At 34.8% G+C, this 26,470-nt stretch overlaps 1 protein-coding gene across 3 annotated transcripts in view; it reads left to right on the forward strand.

Annotated features, from left to right (window-relative positions):
* The window catches only part of nlgn3a (neuroligin 3a), a 300,140-nt gene that overhangs the window by 255,364 nt on the left and 18,306 nt on the right, over nt 1-26,470 (forward strand). For all 3 annotated transcript variants that reach the window (XM_087280595.1, XM_087280596.1, NM_001166332.1), the window contains 1 exon segment: nt 11,110-11,899. In XM_087280595.1, the coding sequence (XP_087136721.1) occupies nt 11,110-11,899 (790 nt within the window).

The raw sequence follows: 26,470 nt of genomic DNA on the forward strand, positions 1-26,470 counted from the left end.
AAGGAATGAAAAGAACACATTATTTACCATAAAAGTAAAATGATTGAATTTACAAACAGGAGCCTGAGAAAAGGCTAATTTTAGAATATTCAGATGGCACTTTGTACTATTTGCACTTTCAGTTCTAATAAAGTACTTTAATGAAGGTTACACTTATTGTTTCCATTCTTAAAAAAATAAAATTAATTAAATTAATTATAAGAATAATGAGATTAGCAAAAAATATTACTTTTGTTAAATATACTGTATATGTTTTATGTTCAATTTGCAGAAAGCACTCAAGCACAGGTCAGAAGAGACTGCAGTATGTTGGGTTTTTGGGAAAAAATGCAGTACAGTGCTTGAGTATTGTTCTGTCCTTTATATGTACATTCATGCTCTATAATTACAACTGATAAAATAAATAGTTAAATCATTCAATTTCTTTTTACATTTTGCTTTTTACATTACTTAATTACATTTGGAGCTAAATATTTTGTCCCTAAATCATATTTTAGTGTATATATTCTAAATAGCCTCAGGTATTTTTCCTCTATTTTTTTTTTTTTAACCCACATGAAATTTGTTATAAATCACATGGGCCAGTCTATGTCTGCAATATTTTCACTCTCTGATACTACTGATGTGTAACGGGTACTTTGAAATGACCAAATATCTCTGGCACTTGCAAGTAGATCCAGCAGTATCAAGTGTTCAGCGACCCGTTTGAAGCATCTGATGCCATTTTCAGTTGTTTATGATAAACTCTGCTGATAGCACACAGCATCAGATGCTACACAGTACATAATCCCCCAGCTCATTTCACTACATACCGCAGCCCAGATCCCAGATGAGATTGTAATATTCTATAGCAGTGCCTATGTTCAAAAAAAAAAAAAAAAAAAAAAAAGAAGTAAAATGCTATTTGGCCCTTCTGATTGCAGTGGAATTGATTTGCAGTCAGGCAGCTTGCCTAATCTATAGCATCTTGCAACCATGAGGAAAACAAGGACATTATGTATTTCAGAAATCGGCCTGACCCTGGAGGCAATTTGTTGCATTATAAGTGTCACTTGGCTGCCTCAGAAAATGAACTCCACAAAACCTCAGCTGTTACCTTCCACGTGTAGTTGTCGCATGTGGTGTAGCTATGGAGACGGACATTTCTGAGTCAGAGAAATGAGCGAAAATGAAGAGGAATTGTCACTTGTAGGACTAGGAAAATGAATGACAATAAACTGTGTTGATGAGTATGGCTCGGTTCTCACGGTCTGATATGTAAAAATCCATCAGAGCACTAGAGTGGGGCAGCAAGAAAAGAAGAGAAAGGGGGTGGTAATGACATTTTGGGCATAACCAGAGGCTGTCCCAAGGAGGGATCCCACTTTATAGTAGCTATATAGATACAAGAAGGATTTGATGGTTGGGAGGGATTTTAGATGTGCAGGAGAAATGGCTCAGAAGAATGAGCCTAGAGCACAAGCAAGCTAAAACACATAATCTTTGCGTGTGAGTGAGCGTGTGTGTGTGCTGGTTGTGTGTAACAGCCAATGGATATAAATTGGAGCTTATGTCGAGACTCCCTTCAGTTCTGAGAAAGAATATTAATCCACCCTACTTTTGAATGGATGGATGGATATATTGATAAAAAAGGAAATCCTGTCATGTGGAGAACCCCTGCAGATTATCAGAACTGTGCCAAATTTAGTAACTTTTAAAAAAGAATTAATACTTCACAGGAAAGTTAGTAATTTACTTGTTACAACTATATAAAGTTGGTTTGATATTGTTTCTTAATAAATATTATGTAAGTTAGCCTATTAGGGCAAGGCTAGCTGCAGATGTGGAAAGAGTATGGAAAAAGCCTACTTAAGTTAAATTACCATTACTTGGCTAAAATACAGTGCAATTAGAGTGTAAGTAACTAAATATTACTCAAAGTATAAGTAAAAAGTAGACCTTTCAAAAGTACTTAAGAGTACTGAGTAGTGAGTATTACGCTGTAAAAAGCTGGTGCATTTACATTTAATCTATGGATGTGTGTAAACGTAACATTCTGTAGTGCATTTAGTTTGTGAATAAGAGTGTATTTATTCTTTTGCACAATGCTGTGAATAAATTAGAATTGCAAAGAGCATATACAGTAAAAATGTAAAACATACATAATCAGTGTCTTGTACTAAGGTACCTCACTAAATGCAGTGATGTCTAACTTTGCTGTAGTTTTCCAATGGCTGTGCAAATAGTATATAGTGCTGTCTTGAGCATTTTCAGAAAGTGTCTCCAAAATCTGACTTTTTTACATTGGAAAAAATGTACAGAATAAACTGTCATAATGAAAACATGTCAAATCCATTTAACTTTATTGTTCATAAACAAAAGTGTCAGGACTTTTCATCTTGATGACACTGACTCTTTCATTGACATAAATACTTGCTATAGATGAATGAGCTATCCATTTCGAGCAAGTGACATGCTTTTGCAGGTTATCAATTAGGTTTTGCAGTTTGTACTAATTGTTTTAAGAAATGCATTAACTGTTGTGCAAATGAATTAGTGTTGTGAGAAATGCACCAAAGCGACTGAGAAAAACTATAACAAACACAACAGCTATGTTCGATTTTCCAGCTGGGCTGTGTTTCCCAAAGACATAACTTGTAGTAGATGAGAGATAGATAGATAGATAGATAGATAGATAGATAGATAGATAGATAGATAGATAGATAGATAGATAGATAGATAGATAGATAGATAGATAGATAGATAGATAGATAGGTGATGGATGGATGGATGGATGGATGGATGGATGGATGGATGGATGGATGGATGGATGGATGGATGGATGGATGAATAGAAAAAACAACACAGAAATAGGAACCATAACATCACAATTTTCTGCTCTCAGAAACATAAGCATTTTGCTTTTTATTCTGAATGACCTGTCTCTAAAGTGAAGCAATGATTTTTTTAGGTATTGGTTGATGTTGTTGGCACAAAAAAATGTCTAAATTGAGCAAGCGCTCGTCCCTCTGCAAGGTCACTGGTCACTTGTTTGTACCTGAAGTGAATAATCCCCCACTCGCAACAGCCCAAGCATGTTCTGTGCTGCCATTTCACTGGTGTCTTGAGAACAGTGGCAGCTGAGGTCGAAAGCACAGCAAAGCACTGTGTTTTAGCGAGGCCAAATGAGTGATTACCTCCAACTCCTGTCATAATTCACCATGACCTCAATCTGCCACTGCAGCTTCTCCCTGACTGATTGTAGTTCAGGTGCTCTGCTCTGATGTTAAGTGTAGTTAGATAGAATTAACTTTATTCGTTGCTTGTAAAGGGCTCACAAATTTGATGCGCAGTGCTAACTGTTCAGAGCTACACTTGGGAGACCCAATTACATCTGTTTAGCAGTTTGTTGATTTATACTAAATGTACTTGTTGAAATAGAACATGAAGTCCACAGCTGTGATAATATAGATATCTAAATAGAATATGTAAGCACAAAATGATTATCACAATTAGCTCATGTTTTGCTAATATAAGCAAAAATACGACCTCTTTGTCAGCACATGAATCTAGAATACCATGGTGACCTTCACCTGAAATAATTTCTTGAATCCAGCATATGAATCACTGAAGCATTATGCTGACCCTTCTGCTGATCTAGGATCAGCCACCGGGACAGAATTGTACTGCATATTTATTAGCACTCTGACAGCATTAGTGGCCCAGATTGCAGTGCTAACAATAGTAAATACACACTTGTGTTATGTTTTCCTCCTCACCCTGGAACAAATGCAGCATGTCGGCAGTACAATCAAACATCAAATATTATTTGCTGGTTTAAGTCTTCCACCATCTGGCTGGCAGAGGGGTAATGTAAAGTCCATTTAGTGTGGAAAAAAGGTATGGTGCGCCTAAATGGTTGTCATTGACCAAACTAGCTTTCATCTATTTAAAAATGCTGTGGTGTTTCGGTGAACACTGTAAAGTTTAAAATCCCAGGCAAATGTCAAGGGCAGTCCTTTTAGCTGCACAAGCTTGATTTCACACACTGTTCTTTCTGAAATGTGTTAGAGTGTAATGATGCAAGTATACATTGCATTAATGTTATAGTGTTGCTTCCAGTGAGAGTATCTACTGTATTCTGTTAGGTCAAGTACAGCAGCCAGTATGTTTGGTTTAATAAATGTTTTTTAAAGATATTAAGAGTGTGGCTTGGTTGACCACATCTAATAGAGGACTCTAAAAAAGCAGTCAGTTATGCTGGTTGAATCAAGGGTGGATGAATCAATCGAGGGTTTTGTTTCTGTGCAACTAACGGGATGGTTATGAGAAATAAAAATCATGTTTTTTGTCTTTTGACTGTTTTACATAAATTTGGGAATATATGTGATTATTGTGTCAAGAAAAGCTATCACATATATCAGATATCCACAGATTTGCATTGAGACCTGAGTCATGCTTTCAATTCATTTTTACATTAAAATTATTCAATGTATTGTGTTGTTGATATACTGTTATAAATTCTTCCAAGATTTTGACTCGCATTTTCATACTCAATTTTTTTTCTTTTTTAGGCTCAATTAGCTAATTTTAGTAACTAGGTGAATATTATGGCAATATAGTTTAGTTTGGTAATTATAATATACCTGATACCAAGTATTTTATAGTCAACCATTAAAAAGTAATGTCACAAAAGAAGGGATATGTTTTGTGAAGAGAGGATTTCTTTCTTTTTCTCATTCTTTAAAGAACAAAAGAAAAAAATCAAACAGCTTCAGCTCAGAAATTATTATTTTTTTAAAAACAAGCTCCACAGATTTTTCTTTTGCTTTAAAATATTACTTGAATAGTTTTGCTTTAAAAGATAATATTAGCTGGAGTTGTGTTTGAGTCAGTCAACATTAACCATTGTAAGTATTGACTGGATTTGAAAAGAACCCTTCATTTAACATTTTAAGTAAATTTTTGCAGTCTTGTGTAAACTAATAGACTAGAAGTTGCAATCTCTGATTTCCAGTTAGCTACCTTCATAATAACACGTTCATTTTGGCACAGACATTTAAAGGGAATTTTTTTCAGTCTCTTGCACAACAGCATATTTAAAGAATTTTGTCCATCAGCATTTTTTTTTAAATCTTATTTGGCCTAAGTACACTTTTATGCATACACAGAATAGGGAGTTAAGGGCATAGATATCTTATGACATCTTGGCTTTCTGAGCCCCAGGTGACCGTCTTTTAATCCCACAGCCACCCTGTGAATGCTTCAGTGAGAGAGTCGATATCCTTGACATCTGCTCCCTCACCCTCGGAATCTGGCTACTGTCCTGTACTGAGTCCCTGCAGCAGTCAAGGACTCTGCTATACTCACTGTCAAAAGCAGACACATGCAAACAAATACACATGTCAGGTGTTAACTGCATAGTACCACTAAATCTGACAGAACACCAGCAGCGTATTTAGTCAAATGTTGCCACAGAAGAGCCATTGCAAAAATTAAAGAAATCAAGTTTTACTTTGTTTGTTGAGTTTTTGATATATAACAGGTCATCTTATTAAAAATAACATCCTGTAAGTTTCAGATCTGAAATTGTCTTTTTTACTGAAAGATAAATGTTTTTATTAAGACGCTCTGAAAATCCAGATCATGAGACCTATCTATAAACATTTCAAGTTAGGTTAGGTTAAACTAGAGGTAGGTTAAAAACCACTTAAACACCAGAAGAATACCAATGCCTAGTTCTTTAGCCCCCTCCATGATTCATGCATAGCATTATTAAAAAACATAACATAGGGCTGTGTAATTAATTGAAACTTATTTTCTGTTTCAGTTATGGCCTCCAACAGTTATGAAAGTCTATGTTCAAGATAAAATGATTATTGCCTCATAGTTTGCCTCTTTTTCAGATGTCTGTTTGTTTTCCTTCGCAAAGTCCAATTTTACATGGAAATCATTACAATCATGTAACGTGACTTTTGTAGAATGGGACATGCTTTGGTCATATGTCTAACTTATAATCATTTAAAATAATCTATTATAATATTGACCAAAATTGTTATTTCAATTTTTTTCTGTAAATGAGCAGCCCTAACATAAGAGGTATTAAAACTAAAACCAGGCAATAAACAAGCTGTTGAGGATCACAAGGTGATTGTGGGAGAAAAAGCTACAAACACAAAGCAAAGTAATGGGGGTTGCAAAAAGTCCATTATAACATCATCCATTATTTTATTTTTACATTTATATATATATATATATATATATATATATATATATATATATATATATATATATATATATATATATATATATATATATATATATATATATATATATATATACAGTTGAAGTGAGAATTATTAGCCCCCCTGAATTGAAAAGTGAAATTTAAAGGCCTAACTTGGTTAATTAGGTTAACTAGGCAGGTTAGGGTAAGTAAGCAATTTATTGTATAACAATAGTTTGTTCTGTAGACTATCAAAAAAAAAATGGCCTAAAGCGGCTAATAATTTTGTCCTTAAAATGGTGGTTAAAAAAATTTAAAAGCCGAACTAAAACAAATAACTTTCTCTACAAGAAAAAAATATTTTCAGACATACTGTGAAAATGCCCTTGCTCTGTTAAACATAATATGGGAAATATTTGGAAAAGAAAAAAATTTAAAGGGAGGCTAAAAATTCTGACTTCAACTGTATATGAAAAGAAACAAAAGTGTCCATAATCTGGGCATCTGCCTTAGGTACTTTTCACGTTTGGCCTCTAGAAAGTTATCTTTGGGGCATTAAGGAAGCCTAAATAGTGGGTAAATTTCCTTAGAGTGCAGTGGGCCAACAAAGAAAAATCCTTGCTTTGGATCAATTGTGCAGTCAGGTAAAAAATGCCCAGAGGATGGTGGAGCAGCAAATCTCCAAGAGAAGCGAATCTGGTTTGAGCACAATAAAGCCCCCCTCTATGTGCTCTGTGGGTGAGGGGGGCTGTGATTCTGAGCCTTTATTTCTCTCAATCATTTTCAAGGTATTCATAATCATTTCACATCACATAGCTCACTCTGGTAATTCCGAGTCTCTAGCTGTGGTGTGTACAATGCAGATGGTGGTAATAGTAATATTGAGCGGTCATTAAGGTAGGAGTGAGGCCAAAACAGTTCTCGCTGCTGGGATGTGTGGTACTTTGCACTACCTACGCACTGCTGAGCCCAGGCTTCTTTGTTGTTGATAAAGAAGGAGTAGGAGTGTAAGTGTAGTTGAAGAATTAGATTCCGTTTGCATGCTTAACAGTGATCTAAGCTTTAGAGAGCAGAGGATGTGTTGAAAGGTTCTAGTACTGACATGTGCATGTTAAAAAGTCAGTTGTGAATCTTAGCACATTCATATACACATTTAGGCACAAATGTGGGTGTAGATTATAGCTGTAAATGTTTCGTCAGAGTGGATGAAATTATGTTGCATTCCTCGGCCCCTGGCCATCTGTGTCCATGTTTGTGTAAGGTTTAATCATATTCTGCATTCTGTGTTGCTTTGGCACTTGTGATTATCTGAGATCAATGCAAACAAACTTTTGGAAAATATTTAGACCTAAATAGGTAATGCATCTCATTTTAATTAAATGTTTTAGTCAAAGGTTCACATCCTGTAGTTGTAGTTGTGTAATGGCAAATAAATGCAATTATAAATGCACGTATAAGAGCTGCTGAGAGCTTGGTGCAGATCAATGCAGCACTGTGCTTTAACATAAGTTAAATCTGTTTCACTTCAGTCACACTTTGCAATTGAATGCATGACAGCTTACAGTTTGTTCTACATTTCTCATGTCTCCTTTTAGGCCACATTTACACTTCACTGTTTAAGTGACTCAGTTCCGATTTTTTTCTCTCATGTGGCACAGATCGTATATGGTCCTTGTACATGTAAGCAGGAACAAATCACATGGATTCCGATTTACTCAAATCAGATTCAGGCCTTGTTCATATGTGGAAATTTATCAGATTTGAATTGGATCTGTGTTCTCGTGTCTGCAGTGTAAGCAGGTAGATCGGATTTTCACCTGTCAATGCGAAGTCGCGTGTTATTAAAAACCATAGCGAATGATATAAAGTCTGACCTTTTCATTTCAGAACAGACTTCAGCAGAGTCACAAACCTCAAATCTCATACACGAGGACTTAAACAGCTTTTATATTGTCATATAGCACACACAGGTATTTAGGCATGTTAACGAGAGCAAGAGAGCGCAATGACCGCAATGACCGCCACGTAACCAATATAAACTAATATAAAACTAGTGCATACATCATGTGCATAAATCACGCCATAGACATTACATTAAGATGCCTAAAGGTTTTTTTAAAAAGCCTATATATCAAAAGATAAACAAATGAAAACCTATCTGTCATAAACTATAGTAATACAGCGTGTCAAAAGCTGCAAACAGATTACATACAGGAATAGAGAAAAGACCACTCTTTAATTATCAGCTGTTAGTCAATGCCCACTGTTTTTTTCCTGGTCATTGCACATTTGCCATGTGCTGTGTAAATGCAGACGATCGGATACCAGTCACTTTTAAAAGATGATGTAAGCAGGTCATCAAAAAAATCGGATACAAGACCTGTAGTGTAAATGCAGCCTTAGAGATACATAAATCACTAGAACACCCATATTGGGTGTTTACAGTTTGGTATACAAAGCTCTTAACATTTAGCACACAAATGACAATGATGGTGAAGGTTATTCAAACACGTTTATAAAGAAAGCAAAACATTTAATGTAAAAAAATCCTTAGATATATTTACACTTCTGCACACTTTGTACTATTTGTAACTTAAGTTTACCATAAGTTAATAGCATAGTGATTAACCGAACATTGTTGCCAACCTCTGATCCTGTAGGTATTGTATTTCGTTTCAAAACATTAACATAATACTTCCTATAGCATGAATATGGGTAATATGGGTACAATTTAAAACTGTAGCATCAGTATGGAGACAGATTAGACTAAATAATAATTCACGCAAAAGACACGATGTACACATACGTAGCCAAATTTACGTGCATAAAATCAAATTCACGTCCGTAAAATATTTATTTATATTCACAAAAAATTTTCACGTGCACAAAATAAAAATACATTTTCATAAAATACGTTTCACAAATGCAAAACACGATTTGCAAATTTACAAGAGTGTACAAAAAGTTTTGAATGTTTAAAAACTCTCGAGTTCATCCTGAATGAGAATGTGCAATCCTCTTTCACGTACGACTCCCCCTGGATACGTGTGTATTATTGAGACTTTCCTGCCAGAGTCAGGGCTACTCGAACCTTTCAGCCAATCAGATGAGTGCTGTAGTCAATGACACCAACTCTGCGCTTCATTTGCGCAGACTGTTTCTCTCCAGCATGGTGAACGGAGAAATCAGCAGTCGCAGTTGCACTTTTTTTCATTTATTTAATTATTTGTCCATAGCCTCACTCTTTTTATCCATTATGTTGCCACAGCTCCGCTCTTCTTATTTATTTTCTCGCAGCCTCATGAGCAGAATGTAGCCTGCAGAATGATGAATTATCATTCTGGCGATATGAACATAGCAGTACCACTGTGGTCTAGTGGTCTAATCTGATTCCATACATCAGCTACTATTGTATATTTAGTCAATTCACTGCCATTAACAAATTCTTTTGTGTGGGCTCATCAGTTAGTAAAGTGTCCAGAATGCACTCTCCAGAATCTTGTGGTAGGAGATCATATTTTTTCTAGTCTCTGTGAATTTTTTTACCCCTACCCCTTGCCTTTTCCCTTTCCCTTAAAATTTGCCCCTAAGAAATAGAACACCACTACAACACATGCACACCTTATCGCGATCTCTAGCTTCATATGAGATAGACGATCGCGACTGCTGTAGTTATTCCAGTTGTGTTATTTTGTTTTTGGTATTTAACTTTAGGAAATCACTGACGGCATATCATGTTATCATAACGGTATAATGTGACAATGTGGTCGTATTTGTACTGTGTGTTTTGCATCCTGGCCATGTTACTCTGTGTAAACAAATGAAAACAACATCAACATTATACCCGACACTGTATAAAGCTCATTCCCAGCCACAAGACTTTTCTGATAGGGTATTTGACTGTCGTTGAGTGGCAGATATGAAAGTATGTTGTGGGACTACTATACAAGAGCTATTTTAAGGAATTATATACAGGGAAATGTAGCTGTTTTCAATTTAACATTTTTTTTAAGCATGATGGTAAAACATTATGAATGAATTTGAATGGGTATCTAGCCCTTCCCCTTAGCCCTACGCCTTTAAGCTAAAGAGAATTGGGACACCCCTACCCCTTCATTTGAACGTGCAAAACGAGGGGTAAGTGGAAGGGCCAAGGGGTAGAATTGGGATTGGGCCTAAGTCTTATGGATACTATAGTCTCATAGTATGGAAAAAGCACACTAAGCCAGTGGTTCTTGAAGTGGGGGTCGAGACCCCCTGAGGGGTTGCGGGACAATGAAAGAGGGTCGCCTTGATATTTTCAAAAATCTATTTAATTTTATTAAACCATAAGAAGTATCGTATTTTATCCATAACTATACTGAAAAGAAATTTATAGTTACTATGCACTATAAAGCTACTATAGTAGCTTATAGTTACTAGTTCTATTAGATTGCGACACCTAGGGTAATTACATTACATTAAAGACAGCAATAGTGTCAGATAAAGCAGACTGGTTTTATAACACCAGGTTAAACTTTCTGGCACATTTACAGCACTGACATACATTCAAAAATTAAACAAATATTAGACTTGGGTCTATTTAACCACTTCAGAGGATATTGGGGGTCGCGAGTCACTGGGATTGTTATTTTGGGGGTCGCGGGCTGAAAAGTTTAGGAACCCCTGCACTAAGCAATCACTTCTCTACTAGATACTATCTTAAAACACATAATGGCCATCAATATAAGGTTTTCAGATGATGTCTCATCTAATTCATCTAACATCAATGCGCATGTTTTTAAATTACAATATAAAACCAGGTAAAAAATAGAAAACATTTAGTTGCCAGTCCTGCTTTATAATTGATTTCTGGTGAGAAGCCTTGTCTAAAATACATATTTCTTTTCCTCTTATTTCTGCAGGACTGTTTCATCGTGCCATAATCCAGAGCGGTTCAGCATTGTCCAGCTGGGCCGTCAACTACCAGCCGGTTAAGTACACAAGGCTGTTGGCAGAAAAAGTGGGTTGCAATGTGCTGGATACACTGGACATGGTAGACTGCCTGAGAAAGAAAAGTGCTCGCGAGCTGGTGGAACAAGACATCCAGCCTGCAAGATACCACGTAGCCTTTGGCCCAGTTATCGATGGCGATGTCATTCCCGATGACCCTGAGATCCTGATGGAGCAGGGTGAGTTCCTTAATTATGACATCATGCTGGGTGTCAACCAGGGTGAAGGTCTGCGCTTTGTGGAGAACGTTGTGGACTCTGAAGATGGCGTCTCGGGCAATGATTTTGACTTCTCAGTCTCAGACTTTGTGGACAGTCTGTATGGTTACCCAGAGGGAAAAGATACGCTACGTGAAACCATTAAGTTCATGTATACAGACTGGGCTGATAGAGACAATCCTGAGACGCGCCGCAAGACTCTGGTGGCACTTTTTACTGATCACCAGTGGGTGGAGCCCTCAGTGGTAACAGCTGATCTTCATGCCCGGTATGGATCACCCACATACTTCTATGCCTTCTACCACCACTGCCAGAGTCTGATGAAGCCCGCTTGGTCAGATGCTGCCCATGGAGATGAGGTGCCCTATGTCTTTGGTATTCCCATGATTGGTCCGACTGACCTCTTCCCCTGCAACTTCTCCAAAAATGATATCATGCTCAGTGCTGTTGTCATGACCTACTGGACTAACTTTGCCAAAACTGGGTAAGTGCTTAAATGACAGCATGCAAAGTATAATACTGTACATGTGCCATTATATGATTGTGTTATAGTCATATAACTATAACGAGTAAAAGTGTAAGGATATTAGAAAACCAATATTATTTGGATGCAGCCTTTATGATGCAAGCTTAGATTGCATCACTCAGCGATGCATTGTCAGACACAATGCACTCAGTGAAGTAAGTGACGTTACTGTGACAGGTAGGGTTAGGGGTGGGGTTAGGTGAGCGCATTAAAAAGCATTGGATGCAGCTCAGATTGCACTGGACCAGGTCTGCATTCAGACCCTTCTCTAGAAAACAGGACAACAGGTCGACAGTAAAAGAAGAGAGAGTTATCTTTTAGAATTCTTTACCTTTTTATTTTTTATTTTTTTGAAGCAGTAGTTTTTAGAACATTTTGCCTGAAACCCTCTGTTTTACACCTGTCTCTTTAAAACCTTCCTGTGTGCTCTGACTGGCTTGCTGGCCTAGCCTCCTGTTAACTAGTCAACCGCAAAAAGTATAACAACATGTCTTAACAATGCGACATGACAAGACTATAGTGGCAATCAATTTGGCTGTCCGCACCAGACATGACACAACATTTAAATACCAAAGACATTTCCCAAAGCACAAAATATCACTTTGCTCTGAACCACATGGACAGGTTTATAATCTAATTAAATATTATACCTCATTAACTTTATTAAAAATAAAAATTTCTAGTGATTTTATTAGATGTTTTTTACAGAAATAAAAATTGAGATAAAATACTTGCTGCAGCTTTCACTATGGCATTAAATGCCATGTAAAATCGTATTCAGACTCATACTGGTAACAGTTAACACTGAATAAAGCACATTATTCAGTACCTGGGGTCATCATAGCTAATGATGTTTTTCAACCTCGTCGTCTGAAAAATATAAGCCATCTCTTAGACACTATTGTGGATGGTTAGGACCAAAACTCCTTTTAATAATGAACAGACAGCTCACACGATGTGAGTCAAAAATGTACCACGGCTTTCCATAATCAGATTTACGTCACACGATTTTGTGAGCACTATTATGAAGTAACACTATTAACTCTGTAAGTGTGTGTGTGTGTGTGTGTGTGTGTGTGTGTGTGTGTGTGTGTGTGTGTGTGTGTGTGTGTGTGTGTGTGTGTGTGTGTGTGTGTGTGCACTTGCGTGTGCTTGCGTGCGTACGTGTGCGTGTCTGCCACCCTATCTCTTGCTCACCGCTGATGTGCAGGTAAAGTGAGTTTGTGCCTGTAAACACAGCACCCCCTCAGTTTAAATCATGTATTGAAGACACACATTGAACTTCCACCTAAAGGGGAAGAATAAATAATGTAGCTAGCATGAAATTGAAAGTAAACACATGCAGCAGTAGATACCGTTCAGCATATATGCCCGTTGTTTGCTTTGAGCACAATCTGTTTCAGAGTGTATTGTTTACAGTATCCTGTATGAACGGGCCTTGAGACCATGTGCAGAAAGAATTATCAGTGGAACTTATCACAATTTTGCCCCTCAGCAATATTGACCAACAACCATCTTTTTAGTTGATCACTGCCGACCCAGGTGAGCGCATACAATAACAATGCCTCCTCCCTTGCTCAATCCTGCCCAGAGCACAAAGCATTATAGATCCGTATGAGGAGTGCTTGTAATCAGCTCTAACGGCACAAATCTAATTTGACAACTGCTGTTACTAAGAAAAATTGATTGGTCATGTTGCTGCTTTTCCACTTTTACCAGTCACAATAAAAGTGACAACCCTTGGCATTTATATTCATTCTTTAATGGTTAAGTGTAGACTATGTGTAGCCAAAAATAGCATGGCTGATTACCACAGGCTTTTTGCAGTTTTTTTACACTGAATGCTCAAGACAACATTCTGCATTCTGCTTTTCAGGAACAACATCTGTCCAGAAAATGTCAGATTAGCTCAAGGGCATAGAATATTTGTATGATAGACTCTGGTTTTCCCTCTAGGGAATTTTTTCAGTTGTAGACTGCCAGATTTTCTTATTTATTAAAAAGCTGAAATGTTTGGACAAATGCAGTTAGTTTTTTTTTTCTGTGTTGGTATATTTTAACAGTCCATTATTACAGATAATGTTGTTTACATTAAACATTAAAACAACCTTAATGTTGTTTTAGTCGAAGGCAATTAAGGTTTATAATAATTTATTTATCCTATTATTTCAATCTAGAATAATAATACATTTCTGCCTGGACAATGATAGTAATTTGCACCCAAAAAAAAGATAATAAATATATACAATATATAGAGAAATATAAAAATATGTGAGTCAAAGCAAAAATAGATATCAGGTTATAATTATTTTTACAATCATTTGAGGCGATTGTGTTACTTTTTTTGCTTAAAATAAGTAGGCATAGCTACTACAAACAAACTAAATAATGTACATGATAACCAAACACATCATGAGCAGAAAACAAACTACTGTATTTCAGAGATTAAATTGTCCATTGTCATCAGCAAATACTTTTTAAATGTAGCTTTGTTTTGAATGATTATGATTAATTTAACTAAATGTACATGATCACAAACATTAATTTTTATTGATCAGAGTCAAATATGTTTGACAGATATTTATTGTATTGACTGCATTCTTGTTTTCTACAATTTTATAGCAAATTCTTTTTTCTTTTCTTTTTGCGATCATGTTTGCTACTTGTTAAAATAGCCACATCATCATCAGCTGTTAAAATCCTTTAAGGGTTTGAAGAAAGTATGTTTGGATTTAGATAGAAATATTAGAGAATATATAGCAGAAACAAAGTACATGTGTGCCTGTGGTGTGTATCGTTGAGTTGTTTTGGTGTGCTGGGCACTTTAACCTGTAGGAACGGTAAAATTCTGCTATTGTTGTCTCGTGGTCCAGTTGGAAGGCTTTTACGTATTTGAGGATGCCTGTTTTATTCTACTCACTTTTTAGAAAAACAAAAGTTTATTTAAACCATCTAATAATCGCAGTGATTTTATGCACTTTTGATATAAAACAAAAAGTATGAGCTTTTATATTGTTTGTAGTTTTTTTTTTTTTTTTTTGGTCTTTTTTCTAAATGTCAAGATTTTTAATGTTACTTGACAGATAACTGTAATCACCCTACTTCAAGCGGCACATGAACTGATAATTTATTCCTTTTTTGTTATTGTACAAAAGAAACATGAACATCAGAAGGCATGTTGAAAGAAAAAAGCACACCTTGCTGATATGAACGGAAGTGTTTCAATCATGGAAATACATCAAGAGATAACACAGCTTGTGAACAATATATTACATTACATTTACCTCAGGCAAGCCTTTGCAGAAAGCTTGATATAGTAGTTCAAGCAACCTAATGACTTCGTATGCATTGTTATTGCAATGTTTAAATGTTTTGAAATAATAAATAGAAAGTTTTTTTTTTTTCTGCAAGTACCTTATTAGGTGCAGGAATTTGTGACAGGATACATAATAGGTCTTATTGAATTACTTTTTTATTTTTATTTGATTGGTTTTTCTTTTTTTCTTTTATTTTATATTTTTAATAGTCAATGTTTGATGCTATTGCCTTAAAGTTCACTTGACATATTTCATTGTATGAATCAAAGAAACAATCTACATTTTAATCGTAAGGGAAAGAAATAAAGCACTTGCCACCTTCTATTGCTTTTCACAAACAGATGGTTTTTCATTTAAAGGGATGAAGACATTCTCATTAGTGAAAACCTTTTTTTTAAATAAGTCTGCAAGATGAGTCATGGATATTTCTAGTCTGTTTTGCAATAAGAGAAGACTGTAAATTATATATGGATATCATTTAGTCATGGGCTGGTATAAGTTTCTGATGGTATTATAATCTTGAATAAAAATATCATAGTATTGTGTTTACTGCTGTAATGTATATATATTTTTAATTTCTTAGTAAAAAAAGCATTTAACACAATATACAGTTGGTCAGAATTATTAGCCCCCTTTTTAATTTATTTTTTTTTTTTAATATTTCCCAAATGATGTTTAACAGAGCAAGGAAATGTTCACAGCATGTCTGATAATATTTTTTAATTTGGAGAAAGTCTTATTTGTTTTATTTCGGCTAGATTAAAAGCAGTTTTAAATTTTTTAAAACCTCTTTTAAGGTCAAAATTATTAGACTCTTTAAGTAATTTTGTTTTCAGATGGTCTACAGATCATTATACAATAACATTTTTAAAAATGTTGATTCCAATTGTACCTTAGAAATGGTATAACAAAATATTTTTTGTGGTTTTAATACCTTCACTTTTCTAAAGTAAACCTTGAAACCGGTTATCATCCCATGCCTAATATCATATTTATAAATCTTTAATCCACTATTATATCAATATCCCTAAAGCTAACAGATTGTAATTTTGATTTCATGTCATCTTGAACATATTTCAGTATAAGGCATAAAAATACCTTATCTAGCCTTTAAAACACACTGTCCATAAAATAATCACTCACAATAAAACAGCCTCAACCTCTCTCAGTCTCACCTGCCATTTTAAAAGCATCCACTTAGAAATACTGTCATACTAAGATTATTTATTACATGACAAATACTATATCCTTTATCAGTCATTCATCTAATGGCTTTCAATTGAACTGGTGTTGTTGAATCTCATTCCGGCACTGCTGATGTTTTTAACATGACAGCCCACTGAGTTGCTCCATTTGTGCGGCTCTATTGTGAGGAGCGGATTATATAGGATGCTGCTTAGCAGCCGGCTTGTACTGAGCAAAGGATTAGATGCCAGGATAATGAACCTCTCAATTGTGCGAAATATACAAATATTCCACTTCCATCTAAACTAGCAAATTGTCTAGTTTGGTCGTGATGTGTGCCGTGATACAGCCAGAAATATGCTCTACAACATGAGAGGTGTGCTTACAGCTTCTCCATGTGATGACCTAGATAGAGCTCCCTGGCATCTCTCTAAATTGGACACTTGTACCTGTGCTAGATACATACGCATATATGAAACATAGACTTGAATAGGTGAACATTAAATTAAGCTAGTGCCGCTTAATGTCAACAGCGTGTGTCATTCCCCAAAGCTAAATTCTGCTTTCCGCTTCATGGTGCTTACAAGCTTTTTTTTCCTGCAGTTGGAATACAACAAGGAAACAACCATTACCTCTAAAAATCTGGGTAGAAAGGCATGTTTGACAAAGGACTAGGCTAAGTGAAGTGACAAAGTAACAAATGTCTCCTTACTGGATGTGAAGTATGAGCATGACCCCCACAGGCTAGAGACAATAGTTGTTTTTTTCCTTGAAGTAACTAATAATAAATAATAAATTACATTATATTATAGAAATAATAAAAATAAAGGTGATATGATTTATATATATATATATATATATATATATATATATGTGTGTGTGTGTGTGTGTGTGTGTGTGTGTGTGTGTGTGTGTGTGTGTGTGTGTGTGTGTGTGTGTGTGTGTGTGTGTGTGTGTGTGTGTGTGTGTGTTTCTTCAAGAACTATAAGGCATTTTGTTTTATCCAAAATGTGTCTATTTATTTTCAGTAAATATAAAACATCAAAATACATATTTAAACAATGTTTTTAAAAAAGTTTTTTTTGTGTAAATGCGCCGTTTCCATTTACAATAAAATAATAAAAAATACTTTAAAATCAAAAGATCTATTTTTGCTGAATATTAGACAACACTTTTAACAAAAATGTCACAGAAATGCATTCTCCCAAGTACAATAAAAAAAAAAAATTCTCCAATTTTCAACCAATACCTTTGTAATCACTTAAAAGTTAATTTAATTTACTTAATTTTAAAATAGAAATAGTATTACACAATTGTATTGTAACGAGATATGCACAATGTTTGATTACTTTTAAAATACTAAAATGTCCGCATTAACACTTTGCACATGCAGGACTTTTGCCAGCGTAGGGGAAAGCAAACGGCAAAATGTGCAGATATCAATAATAAAACGAAACTGTATTTATCAAAAAAATGCTTACCAAACGTTTATTAAATTGTTAAATGTTAATTAAATAAATAAACAACCTGAAATGTTTAGTTTACAATACCTATAGTTTTGTTTTACCAGTTGTTTGTATTATAGAACTCAATAATTACTGTTTATGAGTTTCTTTTAAATGATGATTCCTGTTTTAATATGGAAATTATTCATAGTCCCATATTATTTTTTTCCAAGCAAGTAGTTTTCACAGTATTTCAAATAATATTTTTTTTTCTTCTGAAGAAAGTCTGATTTCTTTCAGTTTGGATAGAATTAAATTAAAAACACTTTTTGAAGTCAATATCATTGGCACTCTTAAGTATTTTCTTTCTTTGATTGGCTATAGATCTAACAACTGTTATTCAATAACTTGTTTAATTATCCTAACTTGCCTACTTAACCGAATTAATTTAGTTAATGCTTTAACTTGCACTTTAAGCTGAATAATACTATCTTGCAAAATGCATAGTAGAATAGTATTTATTGTTAAAGACAAAGGGAATTAGTAATCAGAAATTTAAGTAAATTTATATAAATATTCTTTGAAAACTATTATGATGAATAATATGTTTAAAAAATCTCTCTATTAAACAACACTTGAGAAATATTGTTTAAGTATTACAAATTTGTGGAAGGGCTTAATTTTGACTTCAATTGTATATGTATATAATCCATACATAATGAATGCATCATGAAAGTAAATCATGAAAATACTATATGAACTATATACCACAGCCATACACTTTTACAATTCTCAATTTTTTATGCTGAGAAAAAAAAGTTTTATAAATGATATTTGTCATGCAGTGTCTGTATTTCACCACACACACATATCTTTAAAAGTTACCAGCATAAAAAGCTTTTGAAATGTTCTGATTAAAGAGGATTTTCCAGACAGATGGTATGTCTGACAGCTCTCATAATGTGTTAAGTCTGTCTCAAATTTGCAAAATGTCATAAGATGTCAGTACATATTTCATAGTTCTGACAAGTTCTTTAGAAACGAAATCTATATAGATATTTTATCTATCTTGGGGACAATTAATAAAATCACTAGGCTCTGAAATGAGTGGAGGAATAATTGAAAAATGCTGCCAAATGCGATGGCATTCAAATCTCAATGGGTTTTTAGACATTTTCTTTGCTGCTTTTAACAGTAACACATTAACACCCTAATTAATTTCTCAAGTCTTAACGCGTGGCCATTGGCCTTGCACAAAACAAAAGCATCCAAGAACCTTGTTCACACTTGATAACTGAATTACTGGGTGCATATTGCCTTTGTTCAGGCTACAAATGGACCTCAAATGCTGGTGCTGCATTTCTATAGAGATCGTAGCGTTAGCATTTGATGGACAGGAGCTGTTTCCTCTGCATTCTTCTACTGTGTCATTCAGCCTCGAGTCAAACAGACCACGCTGTGCTGAGCCAGAGACATTGCTGAGCAGAATACTGTTGTGCTTTTCCTTTTGTCCTCTTATTTTCTCTCTATCCCTTCATGCTTTCTTGTAACAAGAACACAAGCCCCACTCAGAAATGCTGAGGCCTGCTGGGATGAATCTCTATATTTTGGCTTGAAAAGCCCATGTTTTTTTATGATGCTGTCCCTTGCGGAGACATTGAATATTCCACCTCAAGAATAAAACATGAGCAATCAATAATCAATAAGCCATGATTAATAAATAGGATTTAGCCGCTCGCATGCCAGCTCGGCTGTGATCGCTCAATGATTTGACACAAGCTGCATTTCGTGTTTGATCGATGTATTTCTATCGACGTCTGTCTTATTGAAATTCTGTTGCCTGTACCTTATCAGAATGGCAAACAGATGCTCATTAACCCGTACTGTCTTGTCATATCTGTCTCGTGATTGTGAAAACAAAAATAATCATTTGAGTGCTGCATGTTAATGAGCTGTTTCCTTGCTGCTACACCCAGATGGAAACAAAATCTCTTGAACCTCAGTTGACCCTGCACCCAAGGTCAAGCAAATCTCTTTCTCTGGCTTTGAGCTAAATTGCTTCTGTATCCGCTTGTTTTGTCTTCCCTTCGACTGCCGAGTCCAAGCGGGAATTAAAAGGGATTGTGTTTTGGTTTGTATAACAATCTCACAGCCCTTTAAATTAAGTCCAGCCCTTGAAATTCACAGGAAACGTGTTGCTAATATGCAGATTTGCTTTAGAGAAGGCAAGGAAGGATGCAGTGTAGGATCTAAAAGGTCCCTTAGAGTATTTGATGAAGAGGCTTTGCTGCATTTTGAATGTAATGACTTGAAGCGTCATCAGAGGAGAGCTGAGAAATCAGTGGTGGACAGGAGTCAGGACACATGTTGACCATAAATCACCTTTACCCACCCGATCGATAGCAGTCATAATGAAGAGTGCACAGGGGCTTGAGTCCTCCAGCTATTACTTCAAAATCAGTGCCTTCTTTTTGGTCAGTGAAAAATCTCTGGCGGTGATGTGGAAATGTGCAAATACCTTTCAATATCGCATCTTATAGACAGTTAAAGTCAGAATTATTAGCGCCCCTGAATCATTAGCCCATGTCTATTTTTTACAGAGAGATTTTTTCAACATATTTCTCAACATAATAGTTTTAATAACTCATTTCTAATAATTTATTTCATTTATTTTTGCCATCATGACAGTAAATAATATTTTACTATATATTTTTCAAGACACTTCCTTACAGCTTAAAATGACATTTTAAAGCTTAACTAGATTAATTAGGTTAACTAGGCAAATCAGGGTAATTAGATAAGTTATTTTATAATGATGGTTTGCTCTGTTTGTTTCAAAAGAAAATATAGCTAAAAAGAGCTAATAATTTTTAGCTTAATTTTTTTTTTTTTTTTAATTAAACCTGCTTTTAATCTAGCCGAAATAAAACAAATAAGACTTTCTTCAGAATAAAAAATATTATCAGACATGCTATAAAAATTTCCGAGCTCTAAGCATCATTTGGGAAATATTTAAAAAAGAATTCAAGGGGGGTTTAGGACATAGTTTACCAAAAAATGAAAGTTCTGTCATCCTTTATTTACACTTTACTTGTTTCAAACCTTTATGAGTTTTTTTTTTTTTTTTTTTTTGTCTGTTGAACACAAAATAATATATTTTGAAAAAAAAGCTGGAAGTCCGAACCATTGACTGTATTTGTTTTTTTCCTATATGGAAGTCAATGGTTACAGGTTTTCAGTGCTTAATTTGTTAATGAATAATTCCAAAAACAAAACCAGATAATAAAAGTTACTGTGACCGATGTCCACCAAACAATTTTAATTTTAGATCATCACATTTCTGAACAGTCTGTAATTATTTTGTGCCATATAATGTTATACTGTAGGTCAGTCATTATGGATAATAAAAACATGTAGCTACAAACATAAATCGTATGAACAATCCCTATTCAGTTTAATTTACTATTATTTGCCAAGTAGAAAAGCAAATAATAAAATGACTCACTCAGTCTAGTCTTTAAGACGAGCCCACAGTTTCCTGTTCTGTCAAGTTTTCTGGCTGATTTGAGATTACTTTGTGTCTGTCTCCCGCTATCTTGATCCATTCATGCAGTTTTATCACCTTAAGACCTCTTTTGATCGGGGCTCATTTCCAGATTTACACTTGGTTTAAAAAAATGTAAATATGTGTGACTGCCTCTTTGCCGTTTTGAAAATACAAATATTATTTAGGTATAGGCTCACTGCGCACGAAACAACAATTATCAACCAATGAGAATGATTGTAAACATAAAAAAGCTAAAAATATTGTTGAGGGCAAATAGTTTTGCTTTAACTTGCGCATGGTGATTACCGTCATGTAATCCAAACAGCCTTCGCTTGCAATCACATTTTCTCTCTCTCACACACACACACACACACACACACACACACACACACACACACACACACACACACACACACACACACACACACACACACACACACACACACACACACACACACACACACACACACACACAGGTAGGTATTCACCGCGCACAAGTTAATGCCGGACCCATTAAAATAAATACTGAAACTTAAGGCACGAATATAATACATTTTCCGGAATAGGATCCAGCAAGATCCGGCTGAAATTAAGCACTGCAGGTTTTCAGCATTCTTTAAAATATCTTCTTTTGAATTCAACAGAACAAAGAAACCTATAAAGGTTTGTAATCACTTGAGGGTGAGTGAATAATGAATACATTTTAATTTTAGATTTGAACTATCCCCATTTTGTCATTTCTGTAAAATTATGGGTTTTTTTGTTTGTTTTTTTGCAATAACAGATTTGTAATGAAGTTTAAATATTTCAATTTCATATGTAATACAGAACAAGTATGTAAAGCAAAGGATGTGGAGTCATGTTCCACTGGACAATTGAAACGTGTCCAATCCAAATGCAATGTTGCTTTGCATAAAAGTGTCACCAAGTGCACTTTTTTACCTGTTCATTTAGGATATAAATCAATAATACAATACAAAACCCATAACAGTGTTGCTCAAAAATAAATGATCCTACTTTAAAGACAAATTATCTTGTTTGTTTTTCGTTGCTCTAAATAGTATCCTCTATTCACATGTTTGTTGTGAGAATAATATAACTTAATACTGCAATATTAATCATTACCTAAATTATGAAAAATACTTTAAGCAAAAGCAGTTTAAATCATGTAGCCTTAAAAAAAGCAAGGTTCTTTGAAAGCATCCTATCTCCCCATGTTGTTTTATGTTGTGTATTCCATCTGCTGACCTTGAGAACAGCAAAGAAAGATAAGAAAAACTCTAAATGTAACATGGCATCTTTCAAAAGCAAAGCCGGCGGTGTGTGGACCTTGAAATGTACCATAAGATGAAAAACCGCACAACGCATACTACCTCCTGTACTTATAAATAACCCCAGATAGAAAACTTTCAAATTAAAAGTACATATACCTTGAGTTATGCTGTTCAATTTAAGATGGAGTTTTCATTGAAATAAGTGACCCTGACTTAAGTACTCTAACACACTGAAGTGGAAACAGAAGCTTTCATGATGCCCCACCGGGTTCAGTGTCTCTATGTCCACAATCATCCAAGCGCTACAAATTAGACAAGTAATGAGTAGACGAGTAACAAATTAGATAAATAACCAATGCAGCCCCATCAAATTAACTCTGACTCATTTTTTTTTTTATATTATTCAGCTATGTCTGCCTTTTTGGGTAAGAAGGAAACCCTTTTTGAGTTTTTTTTTTCCATTTGTTAGCATCTATATTACCTAAAGCAAAATAATTTATGTGTCATTTTTCTTAGTTTTTGGTATATTGCTAAAGTTTGTGTCTTACTGGCTTTAGTCAAAATAACTATGTAGGTTTCTATGGCATTCCTGGCCATCTCTATCAATAGTCAAGAAAATTCAAAGTGCACTGTTAGAAATATATGCACAAAACATGTCACTGAAGTGATACCTAAGCAAAATACCTGTATCTGGTACCTGTACCTGGATCTAATGGTAACTTAAAAATATATCCTGTACATATTAGTACCTAAAAGGTACAGTCAGGGTACGAATTACAAGGGGTTGTTGAGGACTGATCCCTCCCTAATTAATGCTCGAATCCCCCCTGAAGGATATCAAAACAACATGTATGGGGGTCAGCCTTCTATATAGTGAAAAATAGTTTGCTCTCATCTGTATCTTAATTCATTCCTTCCTTCATTCATTTTCTTTTCAGTTTAGTACCTTTATCAAGAAGCGGAATGAACCCCCACACCCACACTCATACACCACGGCCAATTTTTAGCTTATTCAGTTTACCTATACCGCATGTCTTTGGACTGTAGGGGAAACCGCAGCACCCAGAGGAACACGGGGAGAACATGCAAACTCCATACAGAAATGCCAACAGACCAGCCGGGGCTCAAACCAGCAACCTTCTTTCTGTGAGGCGATTGTGCTACCCACTGAACCACCATGACGCCCTAATCTGTAGGTTAAATAATAATATTAATAAAAGAATAGATAATATGAATATACATTTGACCACCCCTATATCCGTTCATTGAACATACCATTATGAATGTATAGTCAACACAACAGTCAACACAAATAATTATAATAATTTAACAGTTAGAATTTGGTAGCTCCAAAGCACTTATAGACATGGTAAATGTTTGCAAGACATTTTTCTTGTAAAACAGTGAAATTAGATGCATAGTTTGAATAGTTTGACCTACAGTGCCCTCTGAAATAGCTAATCTGAGGTTACTGTAGGCCTGAAAAGATTAAATATACCATAAAAAACTGAAAACTTAGATACATTTTATTAATAAATTGTAATTGAAATAAATACATCCATTTGATTCACTGAATCATGTATTATACAAACATTACCAAAAAAGTTGACCTCCCCGTCAATTTATAATTTGCACCCTGAGTACATAGTGTCCCATGTAATTTTTAGGTACTAATATGTACCTTTATAGTAAAATCCAGGACCCTTTTGGTTACAAATATGTATCTTTTAAAATGTAACTACCCCAGTGACAGCTTTTGTACCTTTTTTCTAAGTGTGCACAATCACTAATAATTAATTTTTATTTATTAGGTGGAAATTGCATAACGCAAGCATTAAGAGATATTAGTTTATTAGTGTTAGCCCTACACTCAAAAAATAAAGGTACGCAAGCTGTCACTGGGTGGTACCTTTTCAAAAGGTACAAATTTGTGCCTAGTAAGTCCATACTAATACATCCATCAAAGGTACACATTGGTACCCAAAAAGTACAAAAGTGTTCCTCCTAAAATTTTTACTAATATATATTCTTTTATATACAAATGTATACCTTTTAAAAAGGTGTAGCAAGAACCACTCATTTAAAAAAAAAAAAATAAACTAATTAAATGTCCATTTACACTGGAATCTTGTCCAGACTTAATTTGCTATCAGGAAACAGGAATGTTGCCTTGCTAAGGTTGGATTCTTTGACAAAAATATCTTAAGACAGACCTCTCCCTTTGGTGTTAGGGTGGTGTTTGGGAAGTCCAACCTAGTTTGAGAATCTCAATGGTCGTAGAGTAGTTTTCTCTCCGGGCCTGAGATCTGAATGAGTAGCTCTGATAGAGGCTGAAGTACTGCTTCACTGAGCAAGCCCAAGTGGCCTGAACCGCTGAAACATTCTAGCAGTTTAGGAACCGATTTGAGTGGGCGGCCTGACAGAACGCTGTCAGCTAATTCACTGGCTCCGTTTGCACGTACACTAGGCAAATTGTGGGTTAGTGGAATGAATGTGGCACCAGCTTGGTCGTTGGGGAAGAAAAACATTTATTATGCATTATTGACACTGGCAAAGTTTCCTATACTGAATAGTGAAGACACAGAACCTGGGGCTTTATAATCATTTATAATAAAGTACTTAATCAAACCCCAACAAATCAGACTCATACATTTTACAGTTAATTATAAATAAAATAATGATAACAAATTAATTGAATATTTAATCATCTTTAAACAAAAGAACATTTAATAATAATAATAAATATCTCATTTATTGCTTATTTAAATATTAAGCTATCATTAATTCATTGGGTTCCACATTATATTAAGTGGCCTTAACTGTTATGTACTTGCATCAAACAATAGATACAATGTACTAACTGTGTTCATAATGTATTGCAGAACATTTCTAGTGCCCTTGAGGTGGGATATGGGTAGGGTTATGAAAAGGTTTGGTGATATTGGTATAGGTTTAAGGGTGGATTAAGATGTAAGGGATGGCCAATTGTGTAATTAAAGATTTAATTACAGATGAATTTAATCAATGTTTTATTAAAATGACTAAAATCAAAATGCATAAAAGCAATGAAACAAAAATGATAACAATATAAAAATAATAATAATAATAATAATATATCAATTTTAATAAAATAGCAGTTGTTCAAATAAACTAGCGTACAGATCCATAACAAAATATGCAAAAGTTCAGTACCATAACCAAAAAATTAAGAACATATGAACTCCCATAACATCAATAAACAACAAATGGCTCGCACTGGCTCATATCAGAGCCCATCCCCTAGGGGAAGCCTTCAAGGTTAACACAAAAAGAAGCATAACACCGCAGTACACTGGCAAGAAGACAAGAGGCCTTATTTAATGAATCAGTGGAGGTTTCAGCACACTGAATAAACTGCTTTTGTTAGGAAACAGCTTATTACAATCATCAACATCTTTTCTAATAATTATTCATTGTATGTTTAGATATGCTTTTATTTTGGGGGATTTTATCTTTTATAAGATGCATCAATATGCAGATAGGATTCTATGTACAGCACGTCTGATTTATTTTTTCAGTGTACGCCAGCAAGATTGACTGTCATCCAACCTTGACAGCAATTCAGTGATGTCAAGGCTATAATGTGATTGGTTATCAAGAAAACCATTCTGGCCTTCTCTTTTATCATCTGCATCATCCAGCAATTGATAGAATTAAGCCTGTGCCATTTAGTCTTTTATGTATAATTCACTCAGATGTACATCACAGTATAAAAGAACCTC

This window comes from Danio rerio, chromosome 14 (genome assembly GCF_052040795.2).
Source record: "Danio rerio strain M-AB ecotype USA chromosome 14, GRCz13ab, whole genome shotgun sequence".
Lineage (NCBI taxonomy): Eukaryota > Metazoa > Chordata > Actinopteri > Cypriniformes > Danionidae > Danio > Danio rerio.